Consider the following 22,867-nt stretch of genomic DNA (forward strand, 5'->3'; position numbering starts at 1 on the left):
TCTGAAGTGATGTGGAAAAACGTCATACTGAATGATGAGATAATCATTCTTGTTTCTTCACAACCATAAAGTCATTTGTGGGTGATGATAAAATGTGTGGGGAAAAAAAACCCTCTAGACTTGCACTAAAGGAAGGAGCCGAGGTATGTACAGACCAGAATCTCATTGAGTAGGTGAATCTCAGGTGTAGTCGAGATCAGACCCTCCGAGAAACAGACCCAGACCAAAACTAGACCTCTCCAGATCCAGCCCCCAAACATCATTTTTGTCCTAACTGTTTACATTCACTTAAGATATAACTGACTGTATCAGGTTCAAATACTCGTCCTAAACATTGCTTGCATCCCATTCTGTCTTTGAGTACTTGCCTATTGGACAACATGTGAGTACTGATTTTTCTTACTGAACTCTTAATTTCGATGGTCCACTTTAGACATTCTACTATTCAACTAAGTAACTTTGCAACTATGTCAACTAATTGAATTCTCAGAGTATTAGTAAACTGTAGTAGGCTGTTAGGGTTTGGGTTAGTAGGATAAGTTGATGTGCTTGCAAAGTTATTTAGAGTCAGAATGTCTGTTAGGGAGCATCAAAAGAAAGTGTTAACAGATATTAATCAGCCAGTTTACTAATACTTTAATGAGAGTTAGTTAGTTGACATGTAGTTGCAACGTCACTTAGTCAGTAGAATAAAGTGGACCATCAAAATGAGGTGTTACCCATATTTTAAAATAAGCCTACAAATTTGGTACACTATTTATTTATTAGTTATTCATAACTAATTCACATCCATACCGACGTCATACAAAGCAGGAACTTCAAATACAATAATCTATCATGAAGAGCATGTCACACAAATCCAGCAGCATCTGTGTCGTGTAAAGTGTTTTAAGAGCTTAGGGATGTTCCAATCCCTGGGAAAAAACTCACAAAAACAAGAGCTGTCAATCACAGCACGGGGGATGGGTTATTAGGACCCCACCCCCGCTTCGAAAGCACACACGCACACACAGCAGGCTCTGACCCACAGGGTTAAGGTCACCTCATTTACCCCAAACATCATGTCACATTTAAATACGCTTCCCCCTGAACAGCATGAGCGGATTGTGGCTGGCCGATGCTCTTTTTCTCACAGACGTCAATGATCTCTTTTTCCTCTTGCACTGTTTTCCTCTCATTTCCTCTGGCTCTCCCTTTCTTTACTCTTAACCTCTCACACTCAGTACTTAGTAGTAAAGCATGCTGCTATTCAGATAAAAAAAAAGAAGAGGTTTGACCCTGATCAAATGAGTGAATGTTCATCTACTCACACTCCTTCCAAACTGAACTAATGGAACTGAAATGGAGATATTTAGCAAAATGTCCAAACGGATCTTTTCAGTAGGTATACAAAAGTGATTAGGGAGCAGTGACTTTGAAACAATAATGGCGTGTATGGCTTCAAAAGACTAAAGCGTGCACGTGGACACGTTAACCACTTTTATAGTGTTTTTTTATTATCTTGGCAGTGTTTGGGTGAACTTACCCTTCAAATAACATACTGTATCATTGCTAGGAGTCTCCATGCACAGCCCTGACTGACCCAAAACCACTGCACCACACAAACACAACACTGACCTCACATAAAACCCTAACTCTCTTTTCTAGTAAGAGACGGATTAAGAGAGTAAGAATCTTAGAGGTGAAAGCGGCAGCATGGGCCTAAAGGGAGCAGGTTTGTAATCCCTTTACCCAATAAGATGTCTTCATTGAGCGTATTAGAGCCCATTGAATAACCCCAGCTGACCCTTTTTCTTTCCCCCCTTGCTCCATCCCTTGTTTTTCCTGTCTCAGCTGCAAAATGGTAGTATTTTTTTGTAGTAAATGGTAGTATTTTGTATTTTTAGTGCAAGTTATTTACTTTTGCTTAATCATTACAGTTAAAAATGTTTAATATTGCAACAGTGACAAATTTATCAAATGCAATTAATCGCAAAAAATAAATGACAGTGACTGAGAGAGCTCAACACGCTGCAACTGAAGAAAACGATTTTATTGATTTTATTTTAAATTAATAACATTTTGTAAATAAATAACTTTATTCTATTTTTAGTCATTTATTTTCTCTACATTTTATTCAAATTGGATTTTATTTTACAGATACACAATATAACTTTTTTTGTTCAAAATATAGTAAATGCCTATTACTTGTGCTAACGTTAAGTGATTGACAAGGTGATACTTTTAAAGATTCTATAGGAACATAATCAAGTATTATTTTAATTATTCCACCTTTGTTTTTAGAGGAACACTTGACTAAATATTTAGTTGGTGCAACACATCTTTAAAAACCTTGTAATCAATACTGAGGTCAACTTATTTGAATAACAATGGCTCAAGTGTGACTTTCCCACCGAATGAGGGCAGTTTTCTCTGTTTTTCTCAGGGTGGAGGATGTTGATTCTTGGCCCTGCCGTGCTCCGCTGTGGCCCTAGCAGATGTTCCTGTACGGCCTGCTGCGGCGTGCTGGTCAGTGTCTGACGCTCAGTCTCTCTGTTAAGGTCAAAGGTCCCACAACATCGGGAGACAGACCTCTCGTATGGGTCAGAGAGCACCATGATGCTAATACACGCTGAGTTCAGTGTGTGTTTGTGTGTTGCTCGGGCAAATGGTTTTACACCTATGAAATGGTTAAAGTTTAAACCCACTTACCACATTCCTCAACACCTGAACCAAGAGCTCAGACTGTCTGGGCTATTAATGTTGTAAGGCCACAGCATCGTTGAAACTAAGCTTTTCCCTGAAAAATCTGATAAGAATAAAACCTTTGTAAACGCCAATACTATAATACAGATGATAAAAGAATTAAGGGCAGAATAAAATGTAAAGATTGAATTGATTTATTTAAAAGGGCTGAAATTATGACTGGATGTTCCAATGTGTGCGCATAGGTAAATTATCTATGATAATCTGAGATATATATTGCCTTTTGTATGTTAGAAAGAGAGACTCCAGGCATGTATTCCGGATTGAAGACAAACAATTCAACCCCAGAAACCTGGAAACACAGAGTGAAAACAAACAACAAATGGCTAAAAGGTGACATTTGAAATTTGTTGGATGCACATTTTTAAATGATTAAAAAGAATAAACATGACTTGGAAAATGACAAAAACAGCATCAATACAAAGAAATAGCGTCAATTTGTATTAGAATATACTGTATCAAAAATAAGTAAATTAAGAGTGTCAAAGATAAAGAAAATAAATAAAAAAAGGTAAAAATATTTAAATGAATTATAAAATTAAGTAAAAAAACAAACTGTTTGTGGTTTGTACCATCTAACATTTCAGTTTCACAACCCTGTTTGCTGGCATATGAAAGGTTTTGATACCAGGTCAGGCTTGGAAACCAGCTAGACCAACCAAAACCAGCTAAGACCAAACCAGCTTCAGTTTTCTCAGCAGGGTAAAAGCCAAAACAATCAGATCAGAAGACGATTTCCTGAGCTTCTTCAGAGAGTGATCTAAAAAAGCTCTAAATCAGATTAACAAATCAGCTCTAAGCTCTTCACTGCACAAATACACCACATTTACAGCTGCTCAGCACAAGGTACTCTCCCAGAATACATCCATATAAAATAAAAACTTCTTTAATAATATTAAGTTATGATTGGTGAAATAAGATGAAATAAAGGGCCTGCATGTTTTGTTGACACTGTCCAAGCTAAAGTTTTGTGAGTAACTTTCTGCAGTAAAATAACAAGCTTTAAAATAAAATCTTTGGCTGTATGTAATTCGATTTTAATCACTCTAACACACCTTATCATTACCTTCTGATGATGAGATCTTCACTTAGGAAGTATTCACCATCCTAAGATGCATGCTGAGTGTACCTATGGTCATCCCTTGAGGGGTTAACCGTGTGTGTGGTAACACATTCCTGGTTGTTTGTGTAGAGTGGCTACAGCCCACTCACTGCTCTTTGACTCTATTACCCTTATAAGGCAGGCGGCACCATGGCAACCAGAGGGCTTGAATAGCAGTGTCAAATCCCTGAACACACAGACACACGCTCGCTCACCCGCCACTACTCAGAGAGAGAGAGAGAGAGAGAACAGTGCAAGGTTTGTTGGCCAGTCACCACAGACGCTCGGGTCAGCTGTCTCTCCTGACTGTTGGATCTCATGATTTACTGATGAATGGAGAAAAGCAGGGGATGGGAAGTGGCAGACGGCTAAAAGAGCTTCGGATCAGTTGCTGGAAATGCTGAGGCCCCGTAGACCATACGGCTGGACGAACCGGCACTGACGAAACAAGGTACGGGATGACTCTCTGTCGTATTTGCACAGAGCGTACTGAGACTTTCCTCTGCATGGTCAAAAGGTGCTTCCTTCTCTACAGCGAGAAGCAAGTTGAAAGAGCATTCTGGATTGTGTTGTTTAACAACGAGAAAGACCAAGGAACTTTCCTGAACTTTGATCCTTGAGGAGAAGGGTGGGGGCTGAGTTCTGTTTATCATTACCCAGGTTGCTGTCTGCATGTTTGGCATTGTGGTTTAGTGCTGTTTGGAAATCAACTCTTCTCTAGCAGTTTAAAGGAGGCAGTTTCTTTTGGATTGTATGAAGTTTAGATCCCCCAGATGATCTTATTATTGCTCAGATGTTGCTCTTTCATAGCTCAGGGGACTGCAGTTCTCAGTTATCAACTCTCAGATTTTCTCCTAACCCTTAGGGAAAGTAAAAGTAGACACAAATTGGACCACAGTTAAACCATAAAGCTATAAAATGGATGTTGATATCTCAGTTAACATGGTCTCGGAAGAATTGTATGAGAAATGTTTGAGTTCAAAGACTTTGGTATCTTTAGAGAACACTCTTCTGAAACTCTGAAGAAGACACTTATGAGATTAGTGGAAACTATTGAGATACTAAGTGATTTTTCTATAGGTGATTAAAACAAATGAATACAAATAACACTGGCAGGTTGAGTCAAACCTTCCCAATTGACCTGTAATACCCGTAACATTTCTAAACACAACAGTGTGTTTCTCAGTACTGAAGGAACTGGTTTAACTAGTTGGTTACTAGGGGGCATGTCGACTACGTTTTCCTAGTGAAATGTCACAGTGGCTGCGAGCTGAGAAGGAGTTTCATTTTATCCACGTCTCAGAGCTGTGCAGCATGTGGATGAGCTTGTCTTTTTCCCCGAAGTCTGGGTGCGTTTATGTGTAATTTATCATTTCCTGTGAAAAGGGCGAGGTAAGCTGTCCAACTCTGAACTGCTCATTGAATCTAAGGGATCTTGAGATCTTCAGAGGTTTTGTGGTTAGAGGACATGAAGAAAAGCAAAAGGGATGAGCGCTCCCCTCACAGGATTTTGATATGACATTTGGCGGCAATAACATGGCAGCCTGGTAAGCCTTGGAGGTCTTCAGAGTGCTGTTAAATGTGTTTTTCCTCCAAGTCTGACTTGTTCGGCTTACTGTCTGCAGCTTAAAGGGATTCGCACCGGGGCGGCTCTGAATTCTCGACGCGGGAAGGTTTCTCAAGCAGCTCCTGCCGGTGTACACAGAGATGGCCATGGTGAGCGGGGGATGGGCCAACCCCAACGGCAGCGCTAATGGACTCGCTGAGAAAGGTTACCTGCGGGGGGAGGAGGAGGGGAGCTCGCCCCGGGCAGGGAACAGCGACGTGGAAGGTGGCGAGGAGGACAAGGCCTGCGTGGTGGACTGCGGTGTGTGTGGAGACAAATCCAGCGGCAAGCACTATGGCGTTTTCACCTGCGAAGGGTGCAAGAGTTTCTTTAAAAGGAGCATCAGACGGAACCTCAACTACACTTGCAGGTGAGAAACGCAGATGCATTATCTATCCCGCTGTCGTCCATTGTTAAGCAAACAGGTTCATGTTTTCCCACATAAATGAAATTCCCCTTAACTGATTTGTGACTGGTAAGACACAACAGCCAATCACACGCTCAGTTTCCAGATGTAGCTCAGCAAAGGAATTTGGCTGAACTTTCTGTGAACTCTGGTAACCTCTTACTGACATTAAAATTAGAGTGTGTGAACATTAACATACTCATGAATCAGAACCTGTAACGGAGGAGATGAATAAATAAAGTAATCATGTTATAATGTTAATCAAGTAATAAGTACTAATGTTAAGATTTAGGCCATTTTCTGCAAGTAAAGAGGATTTGATTTCACATTGCATCAACTCCTTTCTTACTTGAGCACAATTGTATTTCACCAGTCAGTCAGCAAACGACTAGCCATACAAGGGCTACATCCGAAATCGCATACTTCCCTACTATATAGTAGGTGAAAGAATTATCAGCACTAGTAGGCAAAAGTAGGCAACAGGAGAGGGTTTATGAATGGCAGTGAAGCAACGGAACTGATGCTGCTAGGTCACATGATAATGACAACATGGCGAATGTAGTATGTCCAGATTACATTAATACTATAGAACACACAAAGTAATTACTTATTCAAAAGAAGTACCTACTCAAGAGTGTATGCGATTTCGGACGCAGCCAAGCTATCTCTCATTGATGAGCACTAATACTGACAATGACAAAGAAACCGCAAGTCATTTTAAACTGGACTTTTGAGGTGACAGAAACTGCGATGCGACAAAGTTGAGCAGAGTTCAATGAAAAAACAACTGGATGTCAACCAGTGAATTAATCACCAACAATTCCTGAAATCTGAGTTTTTGCAAACCAACTGCAAACTTAATTGGCTGTGATTGTGTTGTTCCGGGCAACATGTAATAGCAACATGCTACATTTCCATTTCCACAAAAATACCCAGCCATTACAGCTGAATGTTGCACATATATACATGGCTGTCGAAACACAATTGTGCATGTTGTGTGTAATTGGTCTCTTACAGCAGATCTAACATTAGCCCTGCTGCCATGGGAACTTTTGGAATGAATGAACAGAGCTGTGTCCTTTGTGTTTTTACCAAGGTTATACGACTGATAATTTACCTGAGAATCACTTGAGAGCTCTTCACACATGACAGCTCATGAAGGACAGAGATTAATTCACAAAACAGGCAATACATTCAGGTTTATATGTTGGATTATAACCTGCAACTGAAATAGTTTTATTTATTAGTGTGTATTAGTTTCCATTAGAGTTAGAATTTGTGTCTTTTGAACAATGACAAAATATGTATTTTCATCAATTAAGTACAGGCAAGACACTCTTGTCTTAAAAAAAAAAAAAAACTTATGCAGTTGTACTAGTTTTAGGGATTGTAACAATTAATTGGGAGACACTTATACAATGCAAGATAATTCATTTAATCTTTAATTTATACAGGTGTTCTTAAATTATAGTGAAGCTGATATGTACTTAAGATTGTTTTGTGTAGTTATGTCAAGTCTCAATATAACAATGATATGCCTTTATTCTACACAAAATTTCCATATCAGGAATGGATAATACTAGAATATAAAAAGGACTACATGACACAGTTTTCAACTAAAATCTAAAAACTACAGCATTTTGACTTTTTATTTACACGACAATGACGTTTTGGGGGCCTGAAAATGCAAAGTTTTAAAATAGGGATTCAAAGTTTTTGAAACCGATACTATTATCATCTCCGTGTAAACTACAAAAAAACTTTGTTAAATGCACATGCGCATATTAAGTCTATAGGCTAGGGTGACCACCTGGCTATTGCTCTGTTGCAGGTCAGCAGACCTGATTTTGCGGGACAATGCGGGACACGAGGGAGAGAACTTACTATTATTATACTAGGTGAATAAATATTGATTTTATATTAGATGTCTTTTTGCAGTGATGTTAACATGCTTTAAATTGCTAATAGGCTTTATAAAAACGGCGGCGCTGACCGGCGCTGTGAACGTCACTATTAATATAAAACTCATTTTAACAGCACGAGTTTATTCAATCTAAATAATTAAAATAATAATCCAATCGCTAAAAAGCACATTTCCAAATAAGCACTGTTACGATCTTTTAAAGTCTAGGAGAGGATTCGCAACAACACTTGATATTACTGCTGGTGGCTGAATAAAGTGGAAAGAACACATGACAGACTCAACTTAGAGACAAACTGGATTTTTATTAACACAAAGCCGAAGCCACTAGATCCAGTTCTCAAATGAAGTGCACTATGTACAATGTTTAAAGTATAAATGATCAAATAACTTAATAAAAAGGGAAGAGAACCAAAAAGTGTCGCCAAATAAAAGAACAGAATATAACAAAACAATCCTTATAAGCCTAAACTTAGCCAAAGAAAAGGGTGAAAAGAAAACCGAATTCTTCGGTGCATTCGGCACCTAAATAAACTAACTACAAAAACAAAACATACACAGAGTGGCGTTCACTCCTAATGTATCTAACAAATAAACAACAACACTACGGGCATTATGTACACCGCGGCATAACTGACCTGTCGTTCTCTTTCCCAAAGTAGCCGTGTTACTTACAGGACCTCATAGTAGCCTATTGACAAAGTAATACAAAGCACACAACTCATTCCACTACAAAGCACAAAACTCATTCCACTACAAAGCACAAAACTCATTCCACTACAAAGCACAAAACTCATTCCACTACAAAGCACAAAACTCATTCCACTACAAAGAGCAAGACTTCACTATATGAATCTCAATTCATTATTACTCAAAACGCTACACGAGCTCATGGTCGCTTCAGAGTCAGAGAGACCGCATGAATGAGGACGCCATCCCTTTGAACCCAGCTGGACGACTCTAATTGGCTCCCGGGCACCGCCCCAATGATGAGTGACGTCCCACTAGGCCAATCACAGCAGCCGGCGAGCGAGCTAGAAACAGAGAAGGATAATGAGCACAAACAATCAACACGTGCGAATATACTAGTGTGCGCGGCCCAGTGAAACAAGACAAAACACACGAGGAACGTAACATACATTCCATTAGTGAAGAATAGAAAGATTGAATGCGTTCTTACCGGATTCAGTGCATCTTGAATTTATATTTTTTGTCTGATCTGGCAGCTTCGAGCAGGGCTTTCTCATTCATTATGTGTCTGTAGAACTCCTGGCAGGTGTAGCTGTAGTTCACTTTCACCAGGAGTTCACTTTTTATGAGGTCCACAGTTGCGCGGTTCCTTGTCTCTGTCCACGCAGCAGTCATCAGAGAAAACACCCTCTCCACGAACGCGTTGGTGACAGGAATGCTCAAAGCCAAAGATACCAGAGCTGTAATGTTTGGGGCACGGCCGTGCTTCAACAGAGCTGTCCACTTAGATGCAACAGGATTTGTTGTTGTTGCGATTTCCTTTACGTGCGGCAAAAGAACGCAGAATTCATCATACAACTGGTTCATGTCCAGTTTAGTGCAAATTTGTAATGCTTCAGCTGCTCCACGGAGGTCTTGGAAGCTAAATTCCCTCTTGATAGCCAGGCATGAGATGTGCTTTAGGTAGTTGCCATCAGTGAAATCAAACCACTTGTGTAGGTAAGCAAGCGCTCTTTGATAGAACATAAGAAAGTCCTGCTCTATAACAGCAACCTGTGCGGTGGGAAACTGTTGCAGAAGAGTACTGGTCTCGAATCCAAAGAATCGATCCTTTTCCCTTTGCGCTAGTTTCAATTTGAGATTGGTCATCAACTCGAAAAGTTCACACACAGTTGTCTCGTCTCCCTCAACTTTAAGCACTGCGTCGAAAAAAACTTTGAGGCTATTTTGCAAAAACAACAAGTATGCCTGGAGTTCACAGGGCACATCTTCCCCATCCTCACAATTTGCGAGCAATTTCCAAAGTGCTGATGGACAGCGCTCTTCTCCGAGAGATAAAAAATAGCTTTTGACAGCTGGCCAGGAGTCGTGCAGACGTTTGACAGCTGGCCACAAGGATAGCCACCGTGTCGGCACATTCTTGTAAAGAGCCGTGTACTCCTCGTCCACAAACTCAAATACTTCCTTTAATTCTTGCACACGTTTAGCTGAAGACGAAAAGTGGTTGCAAACTTTTGTGACTATGTTCTCAATGTCAATTCTCAGCTTATCGCCTGCATGCCTCCCACAGTTGTGCAGAATATGGGCCACGCAGTTGGCCTTGATAATTGATGCATTCTTGTCTGTCAGTTTTTTATACACAGAGTTATGCACACCATAATTGACACTGGCGTTATCAGCCGAGTATGCAGAGATTCGTTCTAACCCCAGGTTTTTCTCCTCCAGCCTTGAAACGACCTGGTTGAAAATCGCTTCAGAGTTTTCGTTGCAATCATCATAAAAGTCCAACAGTTTGTTCTGCACTCCTAGCTCGGGTGTGTAATATCTTAATGCTAAAGGGAATAACTTGGTTGTTCCATGGTTTGATGCATCAGACGCAATTGAGAAATGTGGAAGAGAATCGGGTCTATCTGCAATCATTGGCGTATTTAACTGTTTCAAGCATGTTTCTAAAGATGCTGGTGCAAGCACACCTGTAACGATGGATGCACTCTTCGTTCTTCCACAAGCCAGCTTCTTTGCTATATCTGAATCGGGGAAAATGACTGGGGCTAGTTTAGTAGTACAGTCGCCTGACCTATACGATAAACCATGCTGCACATTATGATAGACACTTGTCACTTCAGCTGCTGTGATTTTATTTTGGTTGCTATCTTTCGGTGGAGAAAAAAAACTTGTCATGCTAGCATTAGCATTTCTTTGTTGTGCATTTCTCTTGTGACTTTCCCCATCTCCATGCCTCCTTATATCCCCCTCACCTCCATGCGTGATGGTAAAACTTCGGTGGCATACACTGCAGTCTCCTCTTTTATGGTCACCTGTAACTGGTTTTAACCATGTATATTTTTTCTCCCATTCCTTATTATAAGAACAAAGACGCTTTTTCTTCTCAGGAGCTCCAGATTGATCCATTTTTATTTTGCGTTTTATTTTTTTGTGTGTGTGTTTTTTCCACCCCCCTTCTTCTCAGTGTTTGTTTTCCCGCTCTGGGCTGGCTAGAACCAATAATAACGGCTGCGCTGTGCATGTTCAGTGTTTTCTTATTAACAATTTTTTTTATTGTAGAATTGTAATTTAAAGGACGATTAAATAAAATGCAGACACAATTAAAATGCGGGACACTGCTTATGACTTGCGGGACGCGGGACAAAGCTTCAAATTTCGGGACTGTCCCGCAAAATGCGGGACAGGTGGTCACCCTACTATAGGCGGATGGTGTTTCTTTAGAAAGTGACATCGCCAACTATGGCCTGACAGTAGGAAAAAGCGTTTTTAGTCGTTTTCGCGGATCCGTGTGAACGGGAATCGTTTTGACAACGTTGTCGTCTGTACGTGAAAAACATAGAGGAAAAACTTAAGTACTGATTTAGTACATCGTTTTCCAGTAAACATACCCCAAACAGACATTCAAATAATATTCAGGGAAACTATTATTGAAATGTTATGAAATCATGCAACATGACAAAACAAATTCAATCTGTAAATGATGTTCACAACTGTTTACATTTTCTCTGTTTATTTGAACGCTCATTATCTTTGGAAAAGTGCTAAATCTTAATTCCTCTTTTGCCTCGTTTCCACTGAGCGGTACGGTACGGGACAGTACGGTACGGTTCGGTTCGGGTCTGTTAACCATGATCTGGCAAGCGTTTCCACTGCCAACAGTACCCTTATTTGATAGGCGTGGTGTTTCGATCTACGTCATTTTCGCGCGAAGAAGAACATAGTAAACTACAATGGATGACATACAGCAGATCTAGTTCTTGCTCCTCGACATGTATGATGTTTGTCACAAGAAGACAAGCGCTGTCATTAGGCTTTTCTCAATATCAAGTACGCAAAGTTTGTACTTGCCATGTGCGACTCCTTGCATGCAAATGGTACAGCGCGTTCTAAAAAGCGTCACTCAGCTCGCGCTGCTACTCCGGTTATCTCTGTCACTCGGTATGTACATTTTAAGCAACAATAAAACGAAATATGTTATAAAACACCACTCTGCCTCTTTTCGTTTTCATTTAAATAAATTAAACATGTAGGGACACAAATGTGGTTCATGCGCAACGCATATTGATTATTCACTGCACGTTATACGTTATTCTATTTGTAACAAAACGAAATTTAAAACACAACCCTAACGTTACCTCTTTTCGTTTAAAAAAATAAATAAAATAAACATTCCAGGCAATATATGCATTTGTACAAATGTTGCAATAAACATCAGTGATAATCTTGTAATAAAAAATGACAATAAACCATATTTCTTTTTGTAAAATTTCAGTTTTATCAATAATAGCCTATATAAAAGTTTAAGTAAAGTACAAGAAGCTATACAATAAGAAATAAAGCAAACAATTCAGTCAAATATCTAAATGGAGCGCTCTAGTCTTTACAAGTAAACACAAATAACGTTATATGAAACTAAACTTAGCCCTCAGCCAAAACGATTGACAGGGAACTCATTATATATTCACGAGACCAAAGATCGCCCGTTAGGTCTACACAAAACGAATTATATCTTATGTTTAACCACTACCGTCGGAGTCAGCGACGAACTAGCCGAGGAAAGGCTCATCCAGCCGGGAAACATGAGCGCCGAGCGCCCGCTGAACGCATGGATCTCACAACCGGGGAAAAAAAAAATCATCTTTATAAATAAACCACAGATTTGAGCTTTAAACAACTACATTCTCGCCTGAAAAACTCTTAAAATTACATTTAGTGATACAGTAACAGTAGTATTATATTAAACTATATAAAAAAATGGCGCTTCTTATGTTGTCATTCCTCTTGTAGCACGCGCAAGTGACGATTCTCTGTCAACCAATCAACCTCCTGCAGTGATCTAGCTCCACCTTTTAGTACCGTTCCACTGTGCTAGGTACCCCAATGGAAGGGTACCTAAAAAGTGGTACGGTACGGTTCGGCTTTTTGGTACCATTCACAGCTTTTGACAGTGGAAACGCAAATAATTGCGTACCGTACCGAACTGTACCGTACCGTACCGCTCAGTGGAAACGGGCCATTAGTTATCTCGTGTACTTACTCGGCTCAAAGGTATCTAAATTACCTTCACAGGTCAAACAGAGAGTGTCAGATTGATCAGCACCACCGTAATCAGTGTCAGTACTGCCGTCTGAAGAAGTGCTTCCGGGTCGGTATGAGGAAAGAAGGTCAGCAAACCAGTAATATGTGTAATGCAAACATTGTAAATACATTCTTGTTTATTTTTACTAAATACCTGACAGTTGTCCTGAAAATTTCCTACATAAATTTGCCAGTTTCATGTTACTTGCATCATCGGAATAGGGAGTTATTTGTTTATAATTTGTTGGATTTTTTATTTTATTTTCCAGCGGTCCAGCGTGGTCGAATTCCTCCCTCACACGCAGGCATCAGCCCAGCCTCCATGGTTGGAGCAGGCGGTGATGTTGGAGGAGGTCCGGGCATGGGTGCTGATTTCTATAATGGTCAGCCAGTGTCTGAACTCATCTCTCAGCTGCTGAGAGCAGAGCCGTACCCCAACAGCCGGTACGGAGCCCAGTGCGGCCAGCAGCTCACAGGAGCCAACAGCTCCATCATGGGCATTGACAATATATGTGAGCTGGCAGCCCGACTGCTCTTCAGTACCATAGAGTGGGCCCGGAATATTCCGTACTTTCCTGACCTGCCCGTGTCGGAGCAGGTGGCCCTTCTCAGGCTCAGCTGGAGTGAACTGTTCATCCTGAATGCAGCTCAATCGGCTCTGCCCCTGCACACGGCCCCCCTACTAGCAGCTGCTGGTTTTCACTCCTCCCCCATGCCCGCTGACCGCGTCGTGTCCTTTATGGACCAGGTGCGGGTCTTCCAGGACCAGGTGGACAAACTGGCTCGACTGCAGGTGGATTCTGCTGAATACAGCTGTCTGAAAGCCATCGCTCTTTTCTCACCAGGTGAGTGATGAACCCATGTTAGAAATATATTCTAAAAGTCTTTTAGAATTCTCACCAAAATAATTATTAAATCAATTTGAATTAACTTGTTTAGACTCGTCCCAGACTACTTACACAAACATTGTCTTTGAGAGGAGTGCTATTACTTTGTAGGTTATCAAACTTACCATTTTCGCCTGCCTTTTGCCACATTCAAGAGGCATTTAGCCATGTCTATGACAATCACAGAAACTTTTGGGCTGAAATTTTAACTTGAGTAAGCATATAGCAATCCCCCGAACACCCTACAAACTGCATAGCAACTTGCTTAAAACCACTAAGAACATATTTAACCACATAGCAAAATAGGAGAACCTCTTAAATGCTTAGCAATTTGCTAAAACTATTAAGTAAAGACATAGCAACATGCTAATACCCCTCAGAAAACATTAGGAAAGGCTTAGCAAAATGCTAATACATATCAGAACATGTTAGTAAAGGTATAGCAAAAAGTTATAACCTCTCATAACACGTGAACGCAAAGCATCATTCCAAAACCCCTCAATACAAGTTAGTAAAGGCATAGCAGCAACATGTTAAAGCTACACGGTATAATTGTTTAAGTTTGTTCTTTCAAAATGATATGTGCTCATTAATGTATAATTACTTCAACCAACTAATCAAGTATTCTCGTAAGCGTAGAATCTGCTATTTATAATACATACGGTTGAGCTGCTCGAATGGCGGAAGCCATGTTGAGCCTCCATCTTGAAAATACATTAGCCAAAGAGGGACATACCTGGAAATTCAAGCTTCGCCTTTCGCGTTTTTACACTCAGTGGCACCGTGACGAATGCGAGGGGGAGATTACTCGCAACTGCCGGCAGATTTGAAATAATACGGCCACCGTAGGAGTTAAAACGCCCTCGGAATGGGAGGGGCTAGAAAGTAATATTCAGTTGGTAGTCATATACAATTTCACCACAAGATGGGAGAAATTCCTACACTGTGTAGCTTTAAAACCGTTCAAAACATTTTAGTAAGTGCATATCTACATGCTAAATCACTTGCTAAAACCTCTCACGATAACACATAGCAGCATGAAATAACAGTAAATGCACATCTACATGCTAAAATCATTCAGATATTAGTAAAGGCATAGCAACTTGCTAAAACCTCAGAACACTTTAGCAAAGGAATAGGAACATGATAAAACCTCTCAGAATATGTTAGTAAAGGCAAAGCAACATGTTAAAAGCCCCAAGAACATGTTAGTAAAGGCATAGCGACATGCTAAAAGCCCCCAGAACACTTTAGTAAAGGCATAGCAACATGTTAAAAGCCCCAAGAACATGTTAGTAAAGGCATAGCGACATGCTAAAAGCCCCAAGAACATGTTAGTAAAGGCATAGCGACATGCTAAAAGCCCCAAGAACATGTTAGTAAAGGCATAGCGACATGCTAAAAGCCCCAAGAACATGTTAGTAAAGGCATAGCGACATGCTAAAAGCCCCAAGAACATGTTAGTAAAGGCATAGCAACATGCTAAAGGCCCCCAGAACATGTTAGTAAAGGCATAGCGACATGCTAAAAGCCCCAGAACACTATAGTAAAGGCATAGCAACATGCTAAAAGCCCCCAGAACATGTTAGTAAAGGCATAGCAACATGCTAAAAGCCCCAGAACACTATAGTAAAGGCATAGCAACATGCTAAAAGCCCCCAGAACACTTTAGTAAAGGCATAGCAACATGTTAAAAGCCCCCAGAACACTTTAGTAAAGGCATAGCAACATGTTAAAAGCCCCAAGAACACTATAGTAAAGGCATAGCAACATGCTAAAAGCCCCCAGAACACTTTAGTAAAGGCATAGCAACATGTTAAAAGCCCCAAGAACATGTTAGTAAAGGCATAGCAACATGCTAAAAGCCCCAAGAACATGTTAGTAAAGGCATAGCAACATGCTAAAAGCCCCAAGAACATGTTAGTAAAGGCATAGCAACATGCTAAAAGCCCCAAGAACATGTTAGTAAAGGCATAGCAACATGCTAAAAGCCCCAAGAACATGTTAGTAAAGGCACAGCGACATGCTAAAAGCCCCAAGAACATGTTAGTAAAGGCATAGCAACATGCTAAAAGCCCCAAGAACATGTTAGTAAAGGCATAGCGACATGCTAAAAGCCCCAAGAACATGTTAGTAAAGGCATAGCAACATGCTAAAAGCCCCAAGAACATGTTAGTAAAGGCATAGCAACATGCTAAAAGCCCCAAGAACATGTTAGTAAAGGCACAGCGACATGCTAAAAGCCCCAAGAACATGTTAGTAAAGGCATAGCAACATGCTAAAGGCCCCCAGAACATGTTAGTAAAGGCATAGCAATATGCTAAAAGCCCCAAGAACATGTTAGTATAGGCATACCGACATGCTAAAAGCCCCAAGAACATGTTAGTAAAGGCATAGCGACATGCTAAAGCCCCAAGAACATGTTAGTAAAGGCATAGCAACATGCTAAAGGCCCCCAGAACATGTTAGTAAAGGCATAGCAATATGCTAAAAGCCCCAAGAACATGTTAGTAAAGGCATAGCAACATGCTAAAGGCCCCCAGAACATGTTAGTAAAGGCATAGCAATATGCTAAAAGCCCCAAGAACATGTTAGTAAAGGCATAGCGACATGCTAAAAGCCCCAAGAACATGTTAGTAAAGGCATAGCGACATGCTAAAAGCCCCAAGAACATGTTAGTAAAGGCATAGCGACATGCTAAAAGCCCCCAGAACATGTTAGTAAAGGCATAGCAACATGCTAAAGGCCCCCAGAACATGTTAGTAAAGGCATTGCAACATGCTAAAAAACCCCAGAACACTTTAGTAAAGGCATAGCAACATGCTAAAAGCCCTCAGAACATGTTAGTAAAGGCATAGCAACATGCTAAAGGCCCCCAGAACATGTTAGTAAAGGCATAGCAACATGCTAAAGGCCCCCAGAACATGTTAGTAAAGGCATTGCAACATGCTAAAAACCCCCAGAACACTTTAGTAAAGGCATAGCAACATGCTAAAAGCCCTCAGAACACTTTAGTAAAGGCATAGCAACATGCTAAAAGCCCTCAGAACATGTTAGTAAAGGCATAGCAACATGCTAAAGGCCCCCAGAACATGTTAGTAAAGGCATAGCAACATGCTAAAGGCCCCCAGAACATGTTAGTAAAGGCATAGCAATATGCTAAAAGCCCCCAGAACACTTTAGTAAAGGCATTGCAACATGCTAAAAGCCCCCCAGAACACTTTAGTAAAGGCATAGCAACATGCTAAAAGCCCTCAGAACATGTTAGTAAAGGCATAGCAACATGCTAAAGGCCCCCAGAACATGTTAGTAAAGGCATAGCAACATGCTAAAGGCCCCCAGAACATGTTAGTAAAGGCATAGCAATATGCTAAAAGCCCCCAGAACACTTTAGTAAAGGCATTGCAACATGCTAAAAGCCCCCAGAACACTTTAGTAAAGGCATAGCAACATGCTAAAAGCCCTCAGAACATGTTAGTAAAGGCATAGCAACATGCTAAAGGCCCCCAGAACATGTTAGTAAAGGCATAGCAACATGCTAAAGGCCCCCAGAACATGTTAGTAAAGGCATAGCAATATGCTAAAAGCCCCCAGAACACTTTAGTAAAGGCATTGCAACATGCTAAAAGCCCCCAGAACACTTTAGTAAAGGCATAGCAACATGCTAAAAGCCCTCAGAACATGTTAGTAAAGGCATAGCAACATGCTAAAGGCCCCCAGAACATGTTAGTAAAGGCATAGCAACATGCTAAAGGCCCCCAGAACATGTTAGTAAAGGCATAGCAATATGCTAAAAGCCCCCAGAACACTTTAGTAAAGGCATTGCAACATGCTAAAAGCCCCCAGAACACTTTAGTAAAGGCATAGCAACATGCTAAAAGCCCTCAGAACATGTTAGTAAAGGCATAGCAACATGCTAAAGGCCCCCAGAACATGTTAGTAAAGGCATAGCAACATGCTAAAGGCCCCCAGAACATGTTAGTAAAGGCATAGCAATATGCTAAAAGCCCCCAGAACACTTTAGTAAAGGCATTGCAACATGCTAAAAGCCCCCAGAACACTTTAGTAAAGGCATAGCAACATGCTAAAAGCCCTCAGAACATGTTAGTTAAGGCAAAGCAACATGCTAAAAGCCCTCAAAACACTGTAGTAAAGGCATATAACATGCTAAAACCTCCTAACATGTTAGTAAAGGCACAGTCATAGCAACATACTAAAAGTCACTCTTCACAAACTGATTTCTAAAAAGTTAAGAGGCCCAGTCAGGCCAAGTGTTGTTATTTTTTAAGCTTATCTTTGTAAAAGAGAAAATAATAATGCCCCAAATGTCCATTGCGCTCACTGTTTACTGTTATTTCACTTACAGCTGTGTTGTAAACTCTGTGTTCCTCTTCAGACGCATGTGGGCTGTCAGATCCGGCGCACATTGAGAGCCTGCAGGAGAAAGCACAGGTGGCTCTGACTGAGTACGAGCGCATTCAGTATCCGGGTCAGCCCCAACGCTTCGGCCGACTCCTGCTGCGACTGCCTGCACTGAGAGCCGTTCCCGCCAACCTCATCTCTCAACTCTTCTTCATGCGGCTGGTAGGCAAGACGCCAATCGAGACGCTTATCCGGGACATGCAGCTCTCTGGAAGCTCCATCAGCTGGCCGTACGCACCTGGACAGTAGATGAACAATCAGAGAACTTGTTCCCATGTCCCATCTCAGGCTGCTCCCATGATTCCACAGTAACTGTGTGGATAGATGTTGTGTTGCTGGTTTTGTTGATTTTGTATATAGTGTATGACTAAAAGAGGATGACAAATATGTTCCTATGCAGTTAAATTGAGCCATTCAGTACCAGGATACCTCATGTTTCACATCATGAGCATCAACAAATTCTGTCAAAAACCTTTGACAAGATGAATGATAAACAAAGGGCTGATTATGAAGAAGTCCGCTGATATGTGACAGATCCAGAGTTTTAAAGAAGAGTTTATAATAGGCTTCTCTTTTGAGACCGTAGTGAATTAGTGTAGATGTACATTAAGAATCTTTGTAACAGACTGAAACGTTGGGATATATACATACTTGAAAAATCAATGGTGTACAGTCAATGGCTATGTTTAGAATGGAATACTTGCATACTGCAAACTAGGAATGTGCCTGAAGCTGAATACTATGTTCAGAAAGGAAATTATGCATTCTACGGAGCCCCTAAAAGGACATGGTGATGGAAAAAAAAGAATGAGATGGGAGCAAAATATATTTCAATGCTTTTGCGTTTCCTCGCAATTGTATAGGGTAAATAAAACTGTAGGCCTATATAATTTGCGGCCGCTGAGAGCCGCTATCAGTTCGCAGGGTATTGAAATAACTTTTGAGCGCGTGTTTGCTTTTTTACTTTAACTTTCAAAATCGTTCGTGATCAATCATGATCATGCATAGGGAGCAACGGTACTGAACACACATTTTAAAAGATTGGGGGCCCTATCTTGCACCCAGCGCAACTGACTTTGTACACCGACGCATGTATCATTCCTATTTTGCACCAGGCGCACAGCGGACGTTTCCCTCCACAGACGCATGTCGGTAAATTGGGGAATGAATTTGCGCTCGCGGGGGGCGGTTCAGCGAAAAGAGGAGGCGTGTTTCGGCGCAAACGTTCCCTGGTGCTATTTTCCAGTTTTAGAAAGCAATTCCGCCACTGACCAGGAAAAACCCAGTCTAAAGACAGTGGCGCGTTGCACGTTAGTGATATGCTATTTTAAGGGCGCGTGCTTGGCCATAATGTAGCGTGTTAACGTGCATACACTTTGATTCTCTAATATAAACAGACGCAGCAGTTTTCATTTTTGCAAATCATACATTATTACAAGGAAAAATATTAACACACGAGGGAAATCATTGTTGTGTCCGTGAAGATGTGAAAAAAATCTATCTAGATAAAAAAATAAATAAATCTAGATTAGGCTACACATTTACCCAATTTATACGCCTGTTTAACCGAAGCTAATTTGGGTGGGTTTCTCCCATCATCCCCAATGTCACTTCTCTGTGTCTTACGGCCCTGACGAGAACGTCGGTCTCCTCGGCTGTGAATCGCTCCTGGCGTGTGCTGGCAAATCCGCCGTTAAAATAGCGATCCGCGTTGGAACAAGCGCGCCGGCTCTTAAAGGGAATGTGAGAGGACGCTCTGATTGGTTTATTTCATGTTATGCCCAAACCACACCTATGAATAATGAAGCTACTTCAGACCAACCCCTTTTAGATTTGCGCCGGGCGCAAGAGACATTTATCCCGCCGGGAAAATAGCAACAGCGCCCAAGACCCGCCCACAAAGTTACTTGCACTTTGTGCTTTGACACTTGCGTTTCAGATCGTTAAAATAGGGCCCAAGATATTTGTCAGTAACGCTCAGAATCTCTTGAGCAACAAATCCTATGCCATCATCCTGTCAGTCATCTCCCCGTACTATCTTTATGTCATAAGTGAAATCAGATACTGTAATGTAACCGACTACCGAAGCAATTACGCCGTACATGTCCCTTTAGACAGAGGCTCCGTAGAATGCGTTATTAATTTTCTGTGGCTTTCCGAATTTAGGCTTCGGGCACATTGCTACTGCAAACTGCACACTACTGTATACTGCTTTATATTAAATACTAAGTGAAACAGTATGAAATATGCAACCTTACGTGTTCTGAACAGTACTATGCTAATTGTTGTCACATGACCTCATCTTATTGCATGTTTATCATCCAAATATGTTACACTGCATTGTGGAATACAGTATTCTGTGCAGTGTGTTCTGCATGTATACGTTGGCAAATGGCCATCCAGGTATTACACACTATGCACAATATACATAGAGAAATATTACTAAATATTACATACTAAGAAATATTATAAGTAGTATGGTAGTATGCTATTCCAAAACATAGACCATGTCTTGTCCTATTTAAACAGATGTAGTGAGTTTTTCATTGGGGTGAAAAAAACGGTACAAAATGTTACATTGCTGACTGTGGGAAGTATCAAGTATTTTTGCATATTAAAAATAAAAATCAATGATAAACAAACAAGCTCTTATGTAGGAAGACAGTTGCATTTTTAGCAGTGTATTGAAAAAAAGTCAAATAAACAAACTGCAAACAAGAGAAAAGGATATTTGGTCCAACTTTTTGTCTGAATTTTATGACTACTGTTTTTCCATGATTAGTGAAACTGCAGACGTCTACACATTTGCTTTACTGGTCAAATACTTCAGGTTTAATAAAAGCATACCCTTTTGAATAAGAAGTGCACTTTAGCATAGGCTACTTTTAAAATGAGTACTTAGAATGGAAATTATATACTTTAAAAGAATCAACTTAATTGCAAACTGAATGTAATGTTTTCAGACACTTAACTGCATGTTACTTGCAATTTTCAAATCAAGTATGTTCTTTAGTATATCAGTCAACGCATAAAAAAGTGTACTTATATAAATCATGACAAAATATTATTAAAACATAATTAAAAATGTAGGCTACTTTAAAGTTAAACCCTTAAAAAGTACAAAAATGCACCTTAGTGTATTAAACATATATGAAAGTGTGCTCTAAAAATATACTTTTAAAATGTGAAGTACACTACAAGTGCATGCTCAATACACGTAGCCTAAGCACATTTATTTTTCGCAAGGAAAATTTTTCAAAGTCGTTAGAATACATTCATAAAATATATAATATAAACATGGGTTTATCAGAGCCAATGATAAGTGAGGAAAAATAAAACGTTCCCTTATATAGAAAATTCAGGTTTATTGCAGGTAAAAATATTGCTTTTAAATTTTTAGACTTTAAAGACTTTAAATAAGATATTTTCTTTATTATGATCACAAGATTGTTACACCACCTTTGAATGTTTTATTTTTGTCCATCAAATATAATCAGTGCCGGCCCGAGCCTTTTGGGGGCCCTAAGCAGAATTTGATTTGGGGGCCCCTCCCACCACGCGGAGTCACCTGTGCTTGACGATTATTGACACAAATGTCACGCTATAATGCTACATTATAAATTAACACAGTGAGGTTATGTGTTAATACAAAATAAATACGTAATAAAAAATAGATAGGCTACTTAAATAAAAAAGTTTTAACTTTTACTTTACTCTTTTACTAACTCTTTGAAACTTCTGAAAACAAACTGTCACAAAACATAAATAAATTATTTGCAAATGTGCAATAAATGTGCAATCTTCAACTACAAAATTAAACCAAAATAGGCAAACATGGATATAATCAAAAATAGAATGTTACAAAAAATAGATACTTAAATAATGAAAGTGCATACATTTTTCACTTTTGTTTTTAAAACTTTTAACTTTTACTTTACTCTTTTACTAATTCTGTAAATTATTTGCTAAAATAATGACAAAACTGAGAAATCAGAAACATAATAACAGCAACAACGATGACAATTATTGACGGTGTAACTGTCCTCAAAATCTTTTTTTTTTTATAGATTATTGTTGTAACAGACTTTGTTGGATTGTACATGCATCATGACAGAATCCAACAAAGTCTGTTACAATAATAATGGTGTACTGGCGCTAGTTATATGTGTGCATGCAATGTATTTTTCCCCTCGGGGCTTGCCGTAGATGCACACTTGGTACTGGAGTGTCGCGGGGGTTTGGAATATAATATGAAGTGGAGAAGAGTTCAAACTGCTATCGTTTATTATTTTCTTATTTCTGTTATATTGTTAGGTGAACCCTGTACGCTCGGTTACATTATTAAGATTATTAAAACCATATTAATAAAGTTGAAGTCTATTTTCATCACAGAAGTCTCCCCACCCACGAATTGTCTATGCACGCGAGGTGTCTAGATTATGCGCTTGACTCAAACGCTGGCAGACACAGCAGCAGTTGTAGGCAGGTATATTGATCATAAAAT

The 22,867-nt window shown here is 40.0% G+C and overlaps 1 protein-coding gene across 3 annotated transcripts in view; it reads left to right on the plus strand.

The window, feature by feature from the left end:
- Nucleotides 1–21,101, plus strand: part of nr2f6b (nuclear receptor subfamily 2, group F, member 6b) — a 23,011-nt gene extending 1,910 nt beyond the window's left edge. Inside the window, exons 2-8 of one of the 3 annotated variants that reach the window (XM_079598259.1) lie at nucleotides 2,426–2,508; nucleotides 2,980–3,078; nucleotides 3,986–4,298; nucleotides 5,473–5,823; nucleotides 13,046–13,140; nucleotides 13,324–13,899; nucleotides 18,338–21,101. In XM_079598259.1, coding sequence (XP_079454385.1) covers nucleotides 5,555–5,823; nucleotides 13,046–13,140; nucleotides 13,324–13,899; nucleotides 18,338–18,612 — 1,215 coding nt within the window. In that variant the 5' untranslated portion in view covers nucleotides 2,426–2,508; nucleotides 2,980–3,078; nucleotides 3,986–4,298; nucleotides 5,473–5,554 and the 3' untranslated portion in view covers nucleotides 18,613–21,101. Of the gene's footprint in view, nucleotides 1–2,419; nucleotides 2,509–2,979; nucleotides 3,079–3,567; nucleotides 5,395–5,472; nucleotides 5,824–13,045; nucleotides 13,141–13,323; nucleotides 13,900–18,337 lie in introns of those variants that run through there. The other 2 variants (XM_079598261.1, XM_079598260.1) reach the window with 2 other exon arrangements.
- Nucleotides 21,102–22,867: the final 1,766 nt, after the last annotated feature.

The sequence above is a fragment of the Phoxinus phoxinus genome, assembly GCF_949152265.1.
Source record: "Phoxinus phoxinus genome assembly, chromosome: 22".
NCBI lineage: Eukaryota > Metazoa > Chordata > Actinopteri > Cypriniformes > Leuciscidae > Phoxinus > Phoxinus phoxinus.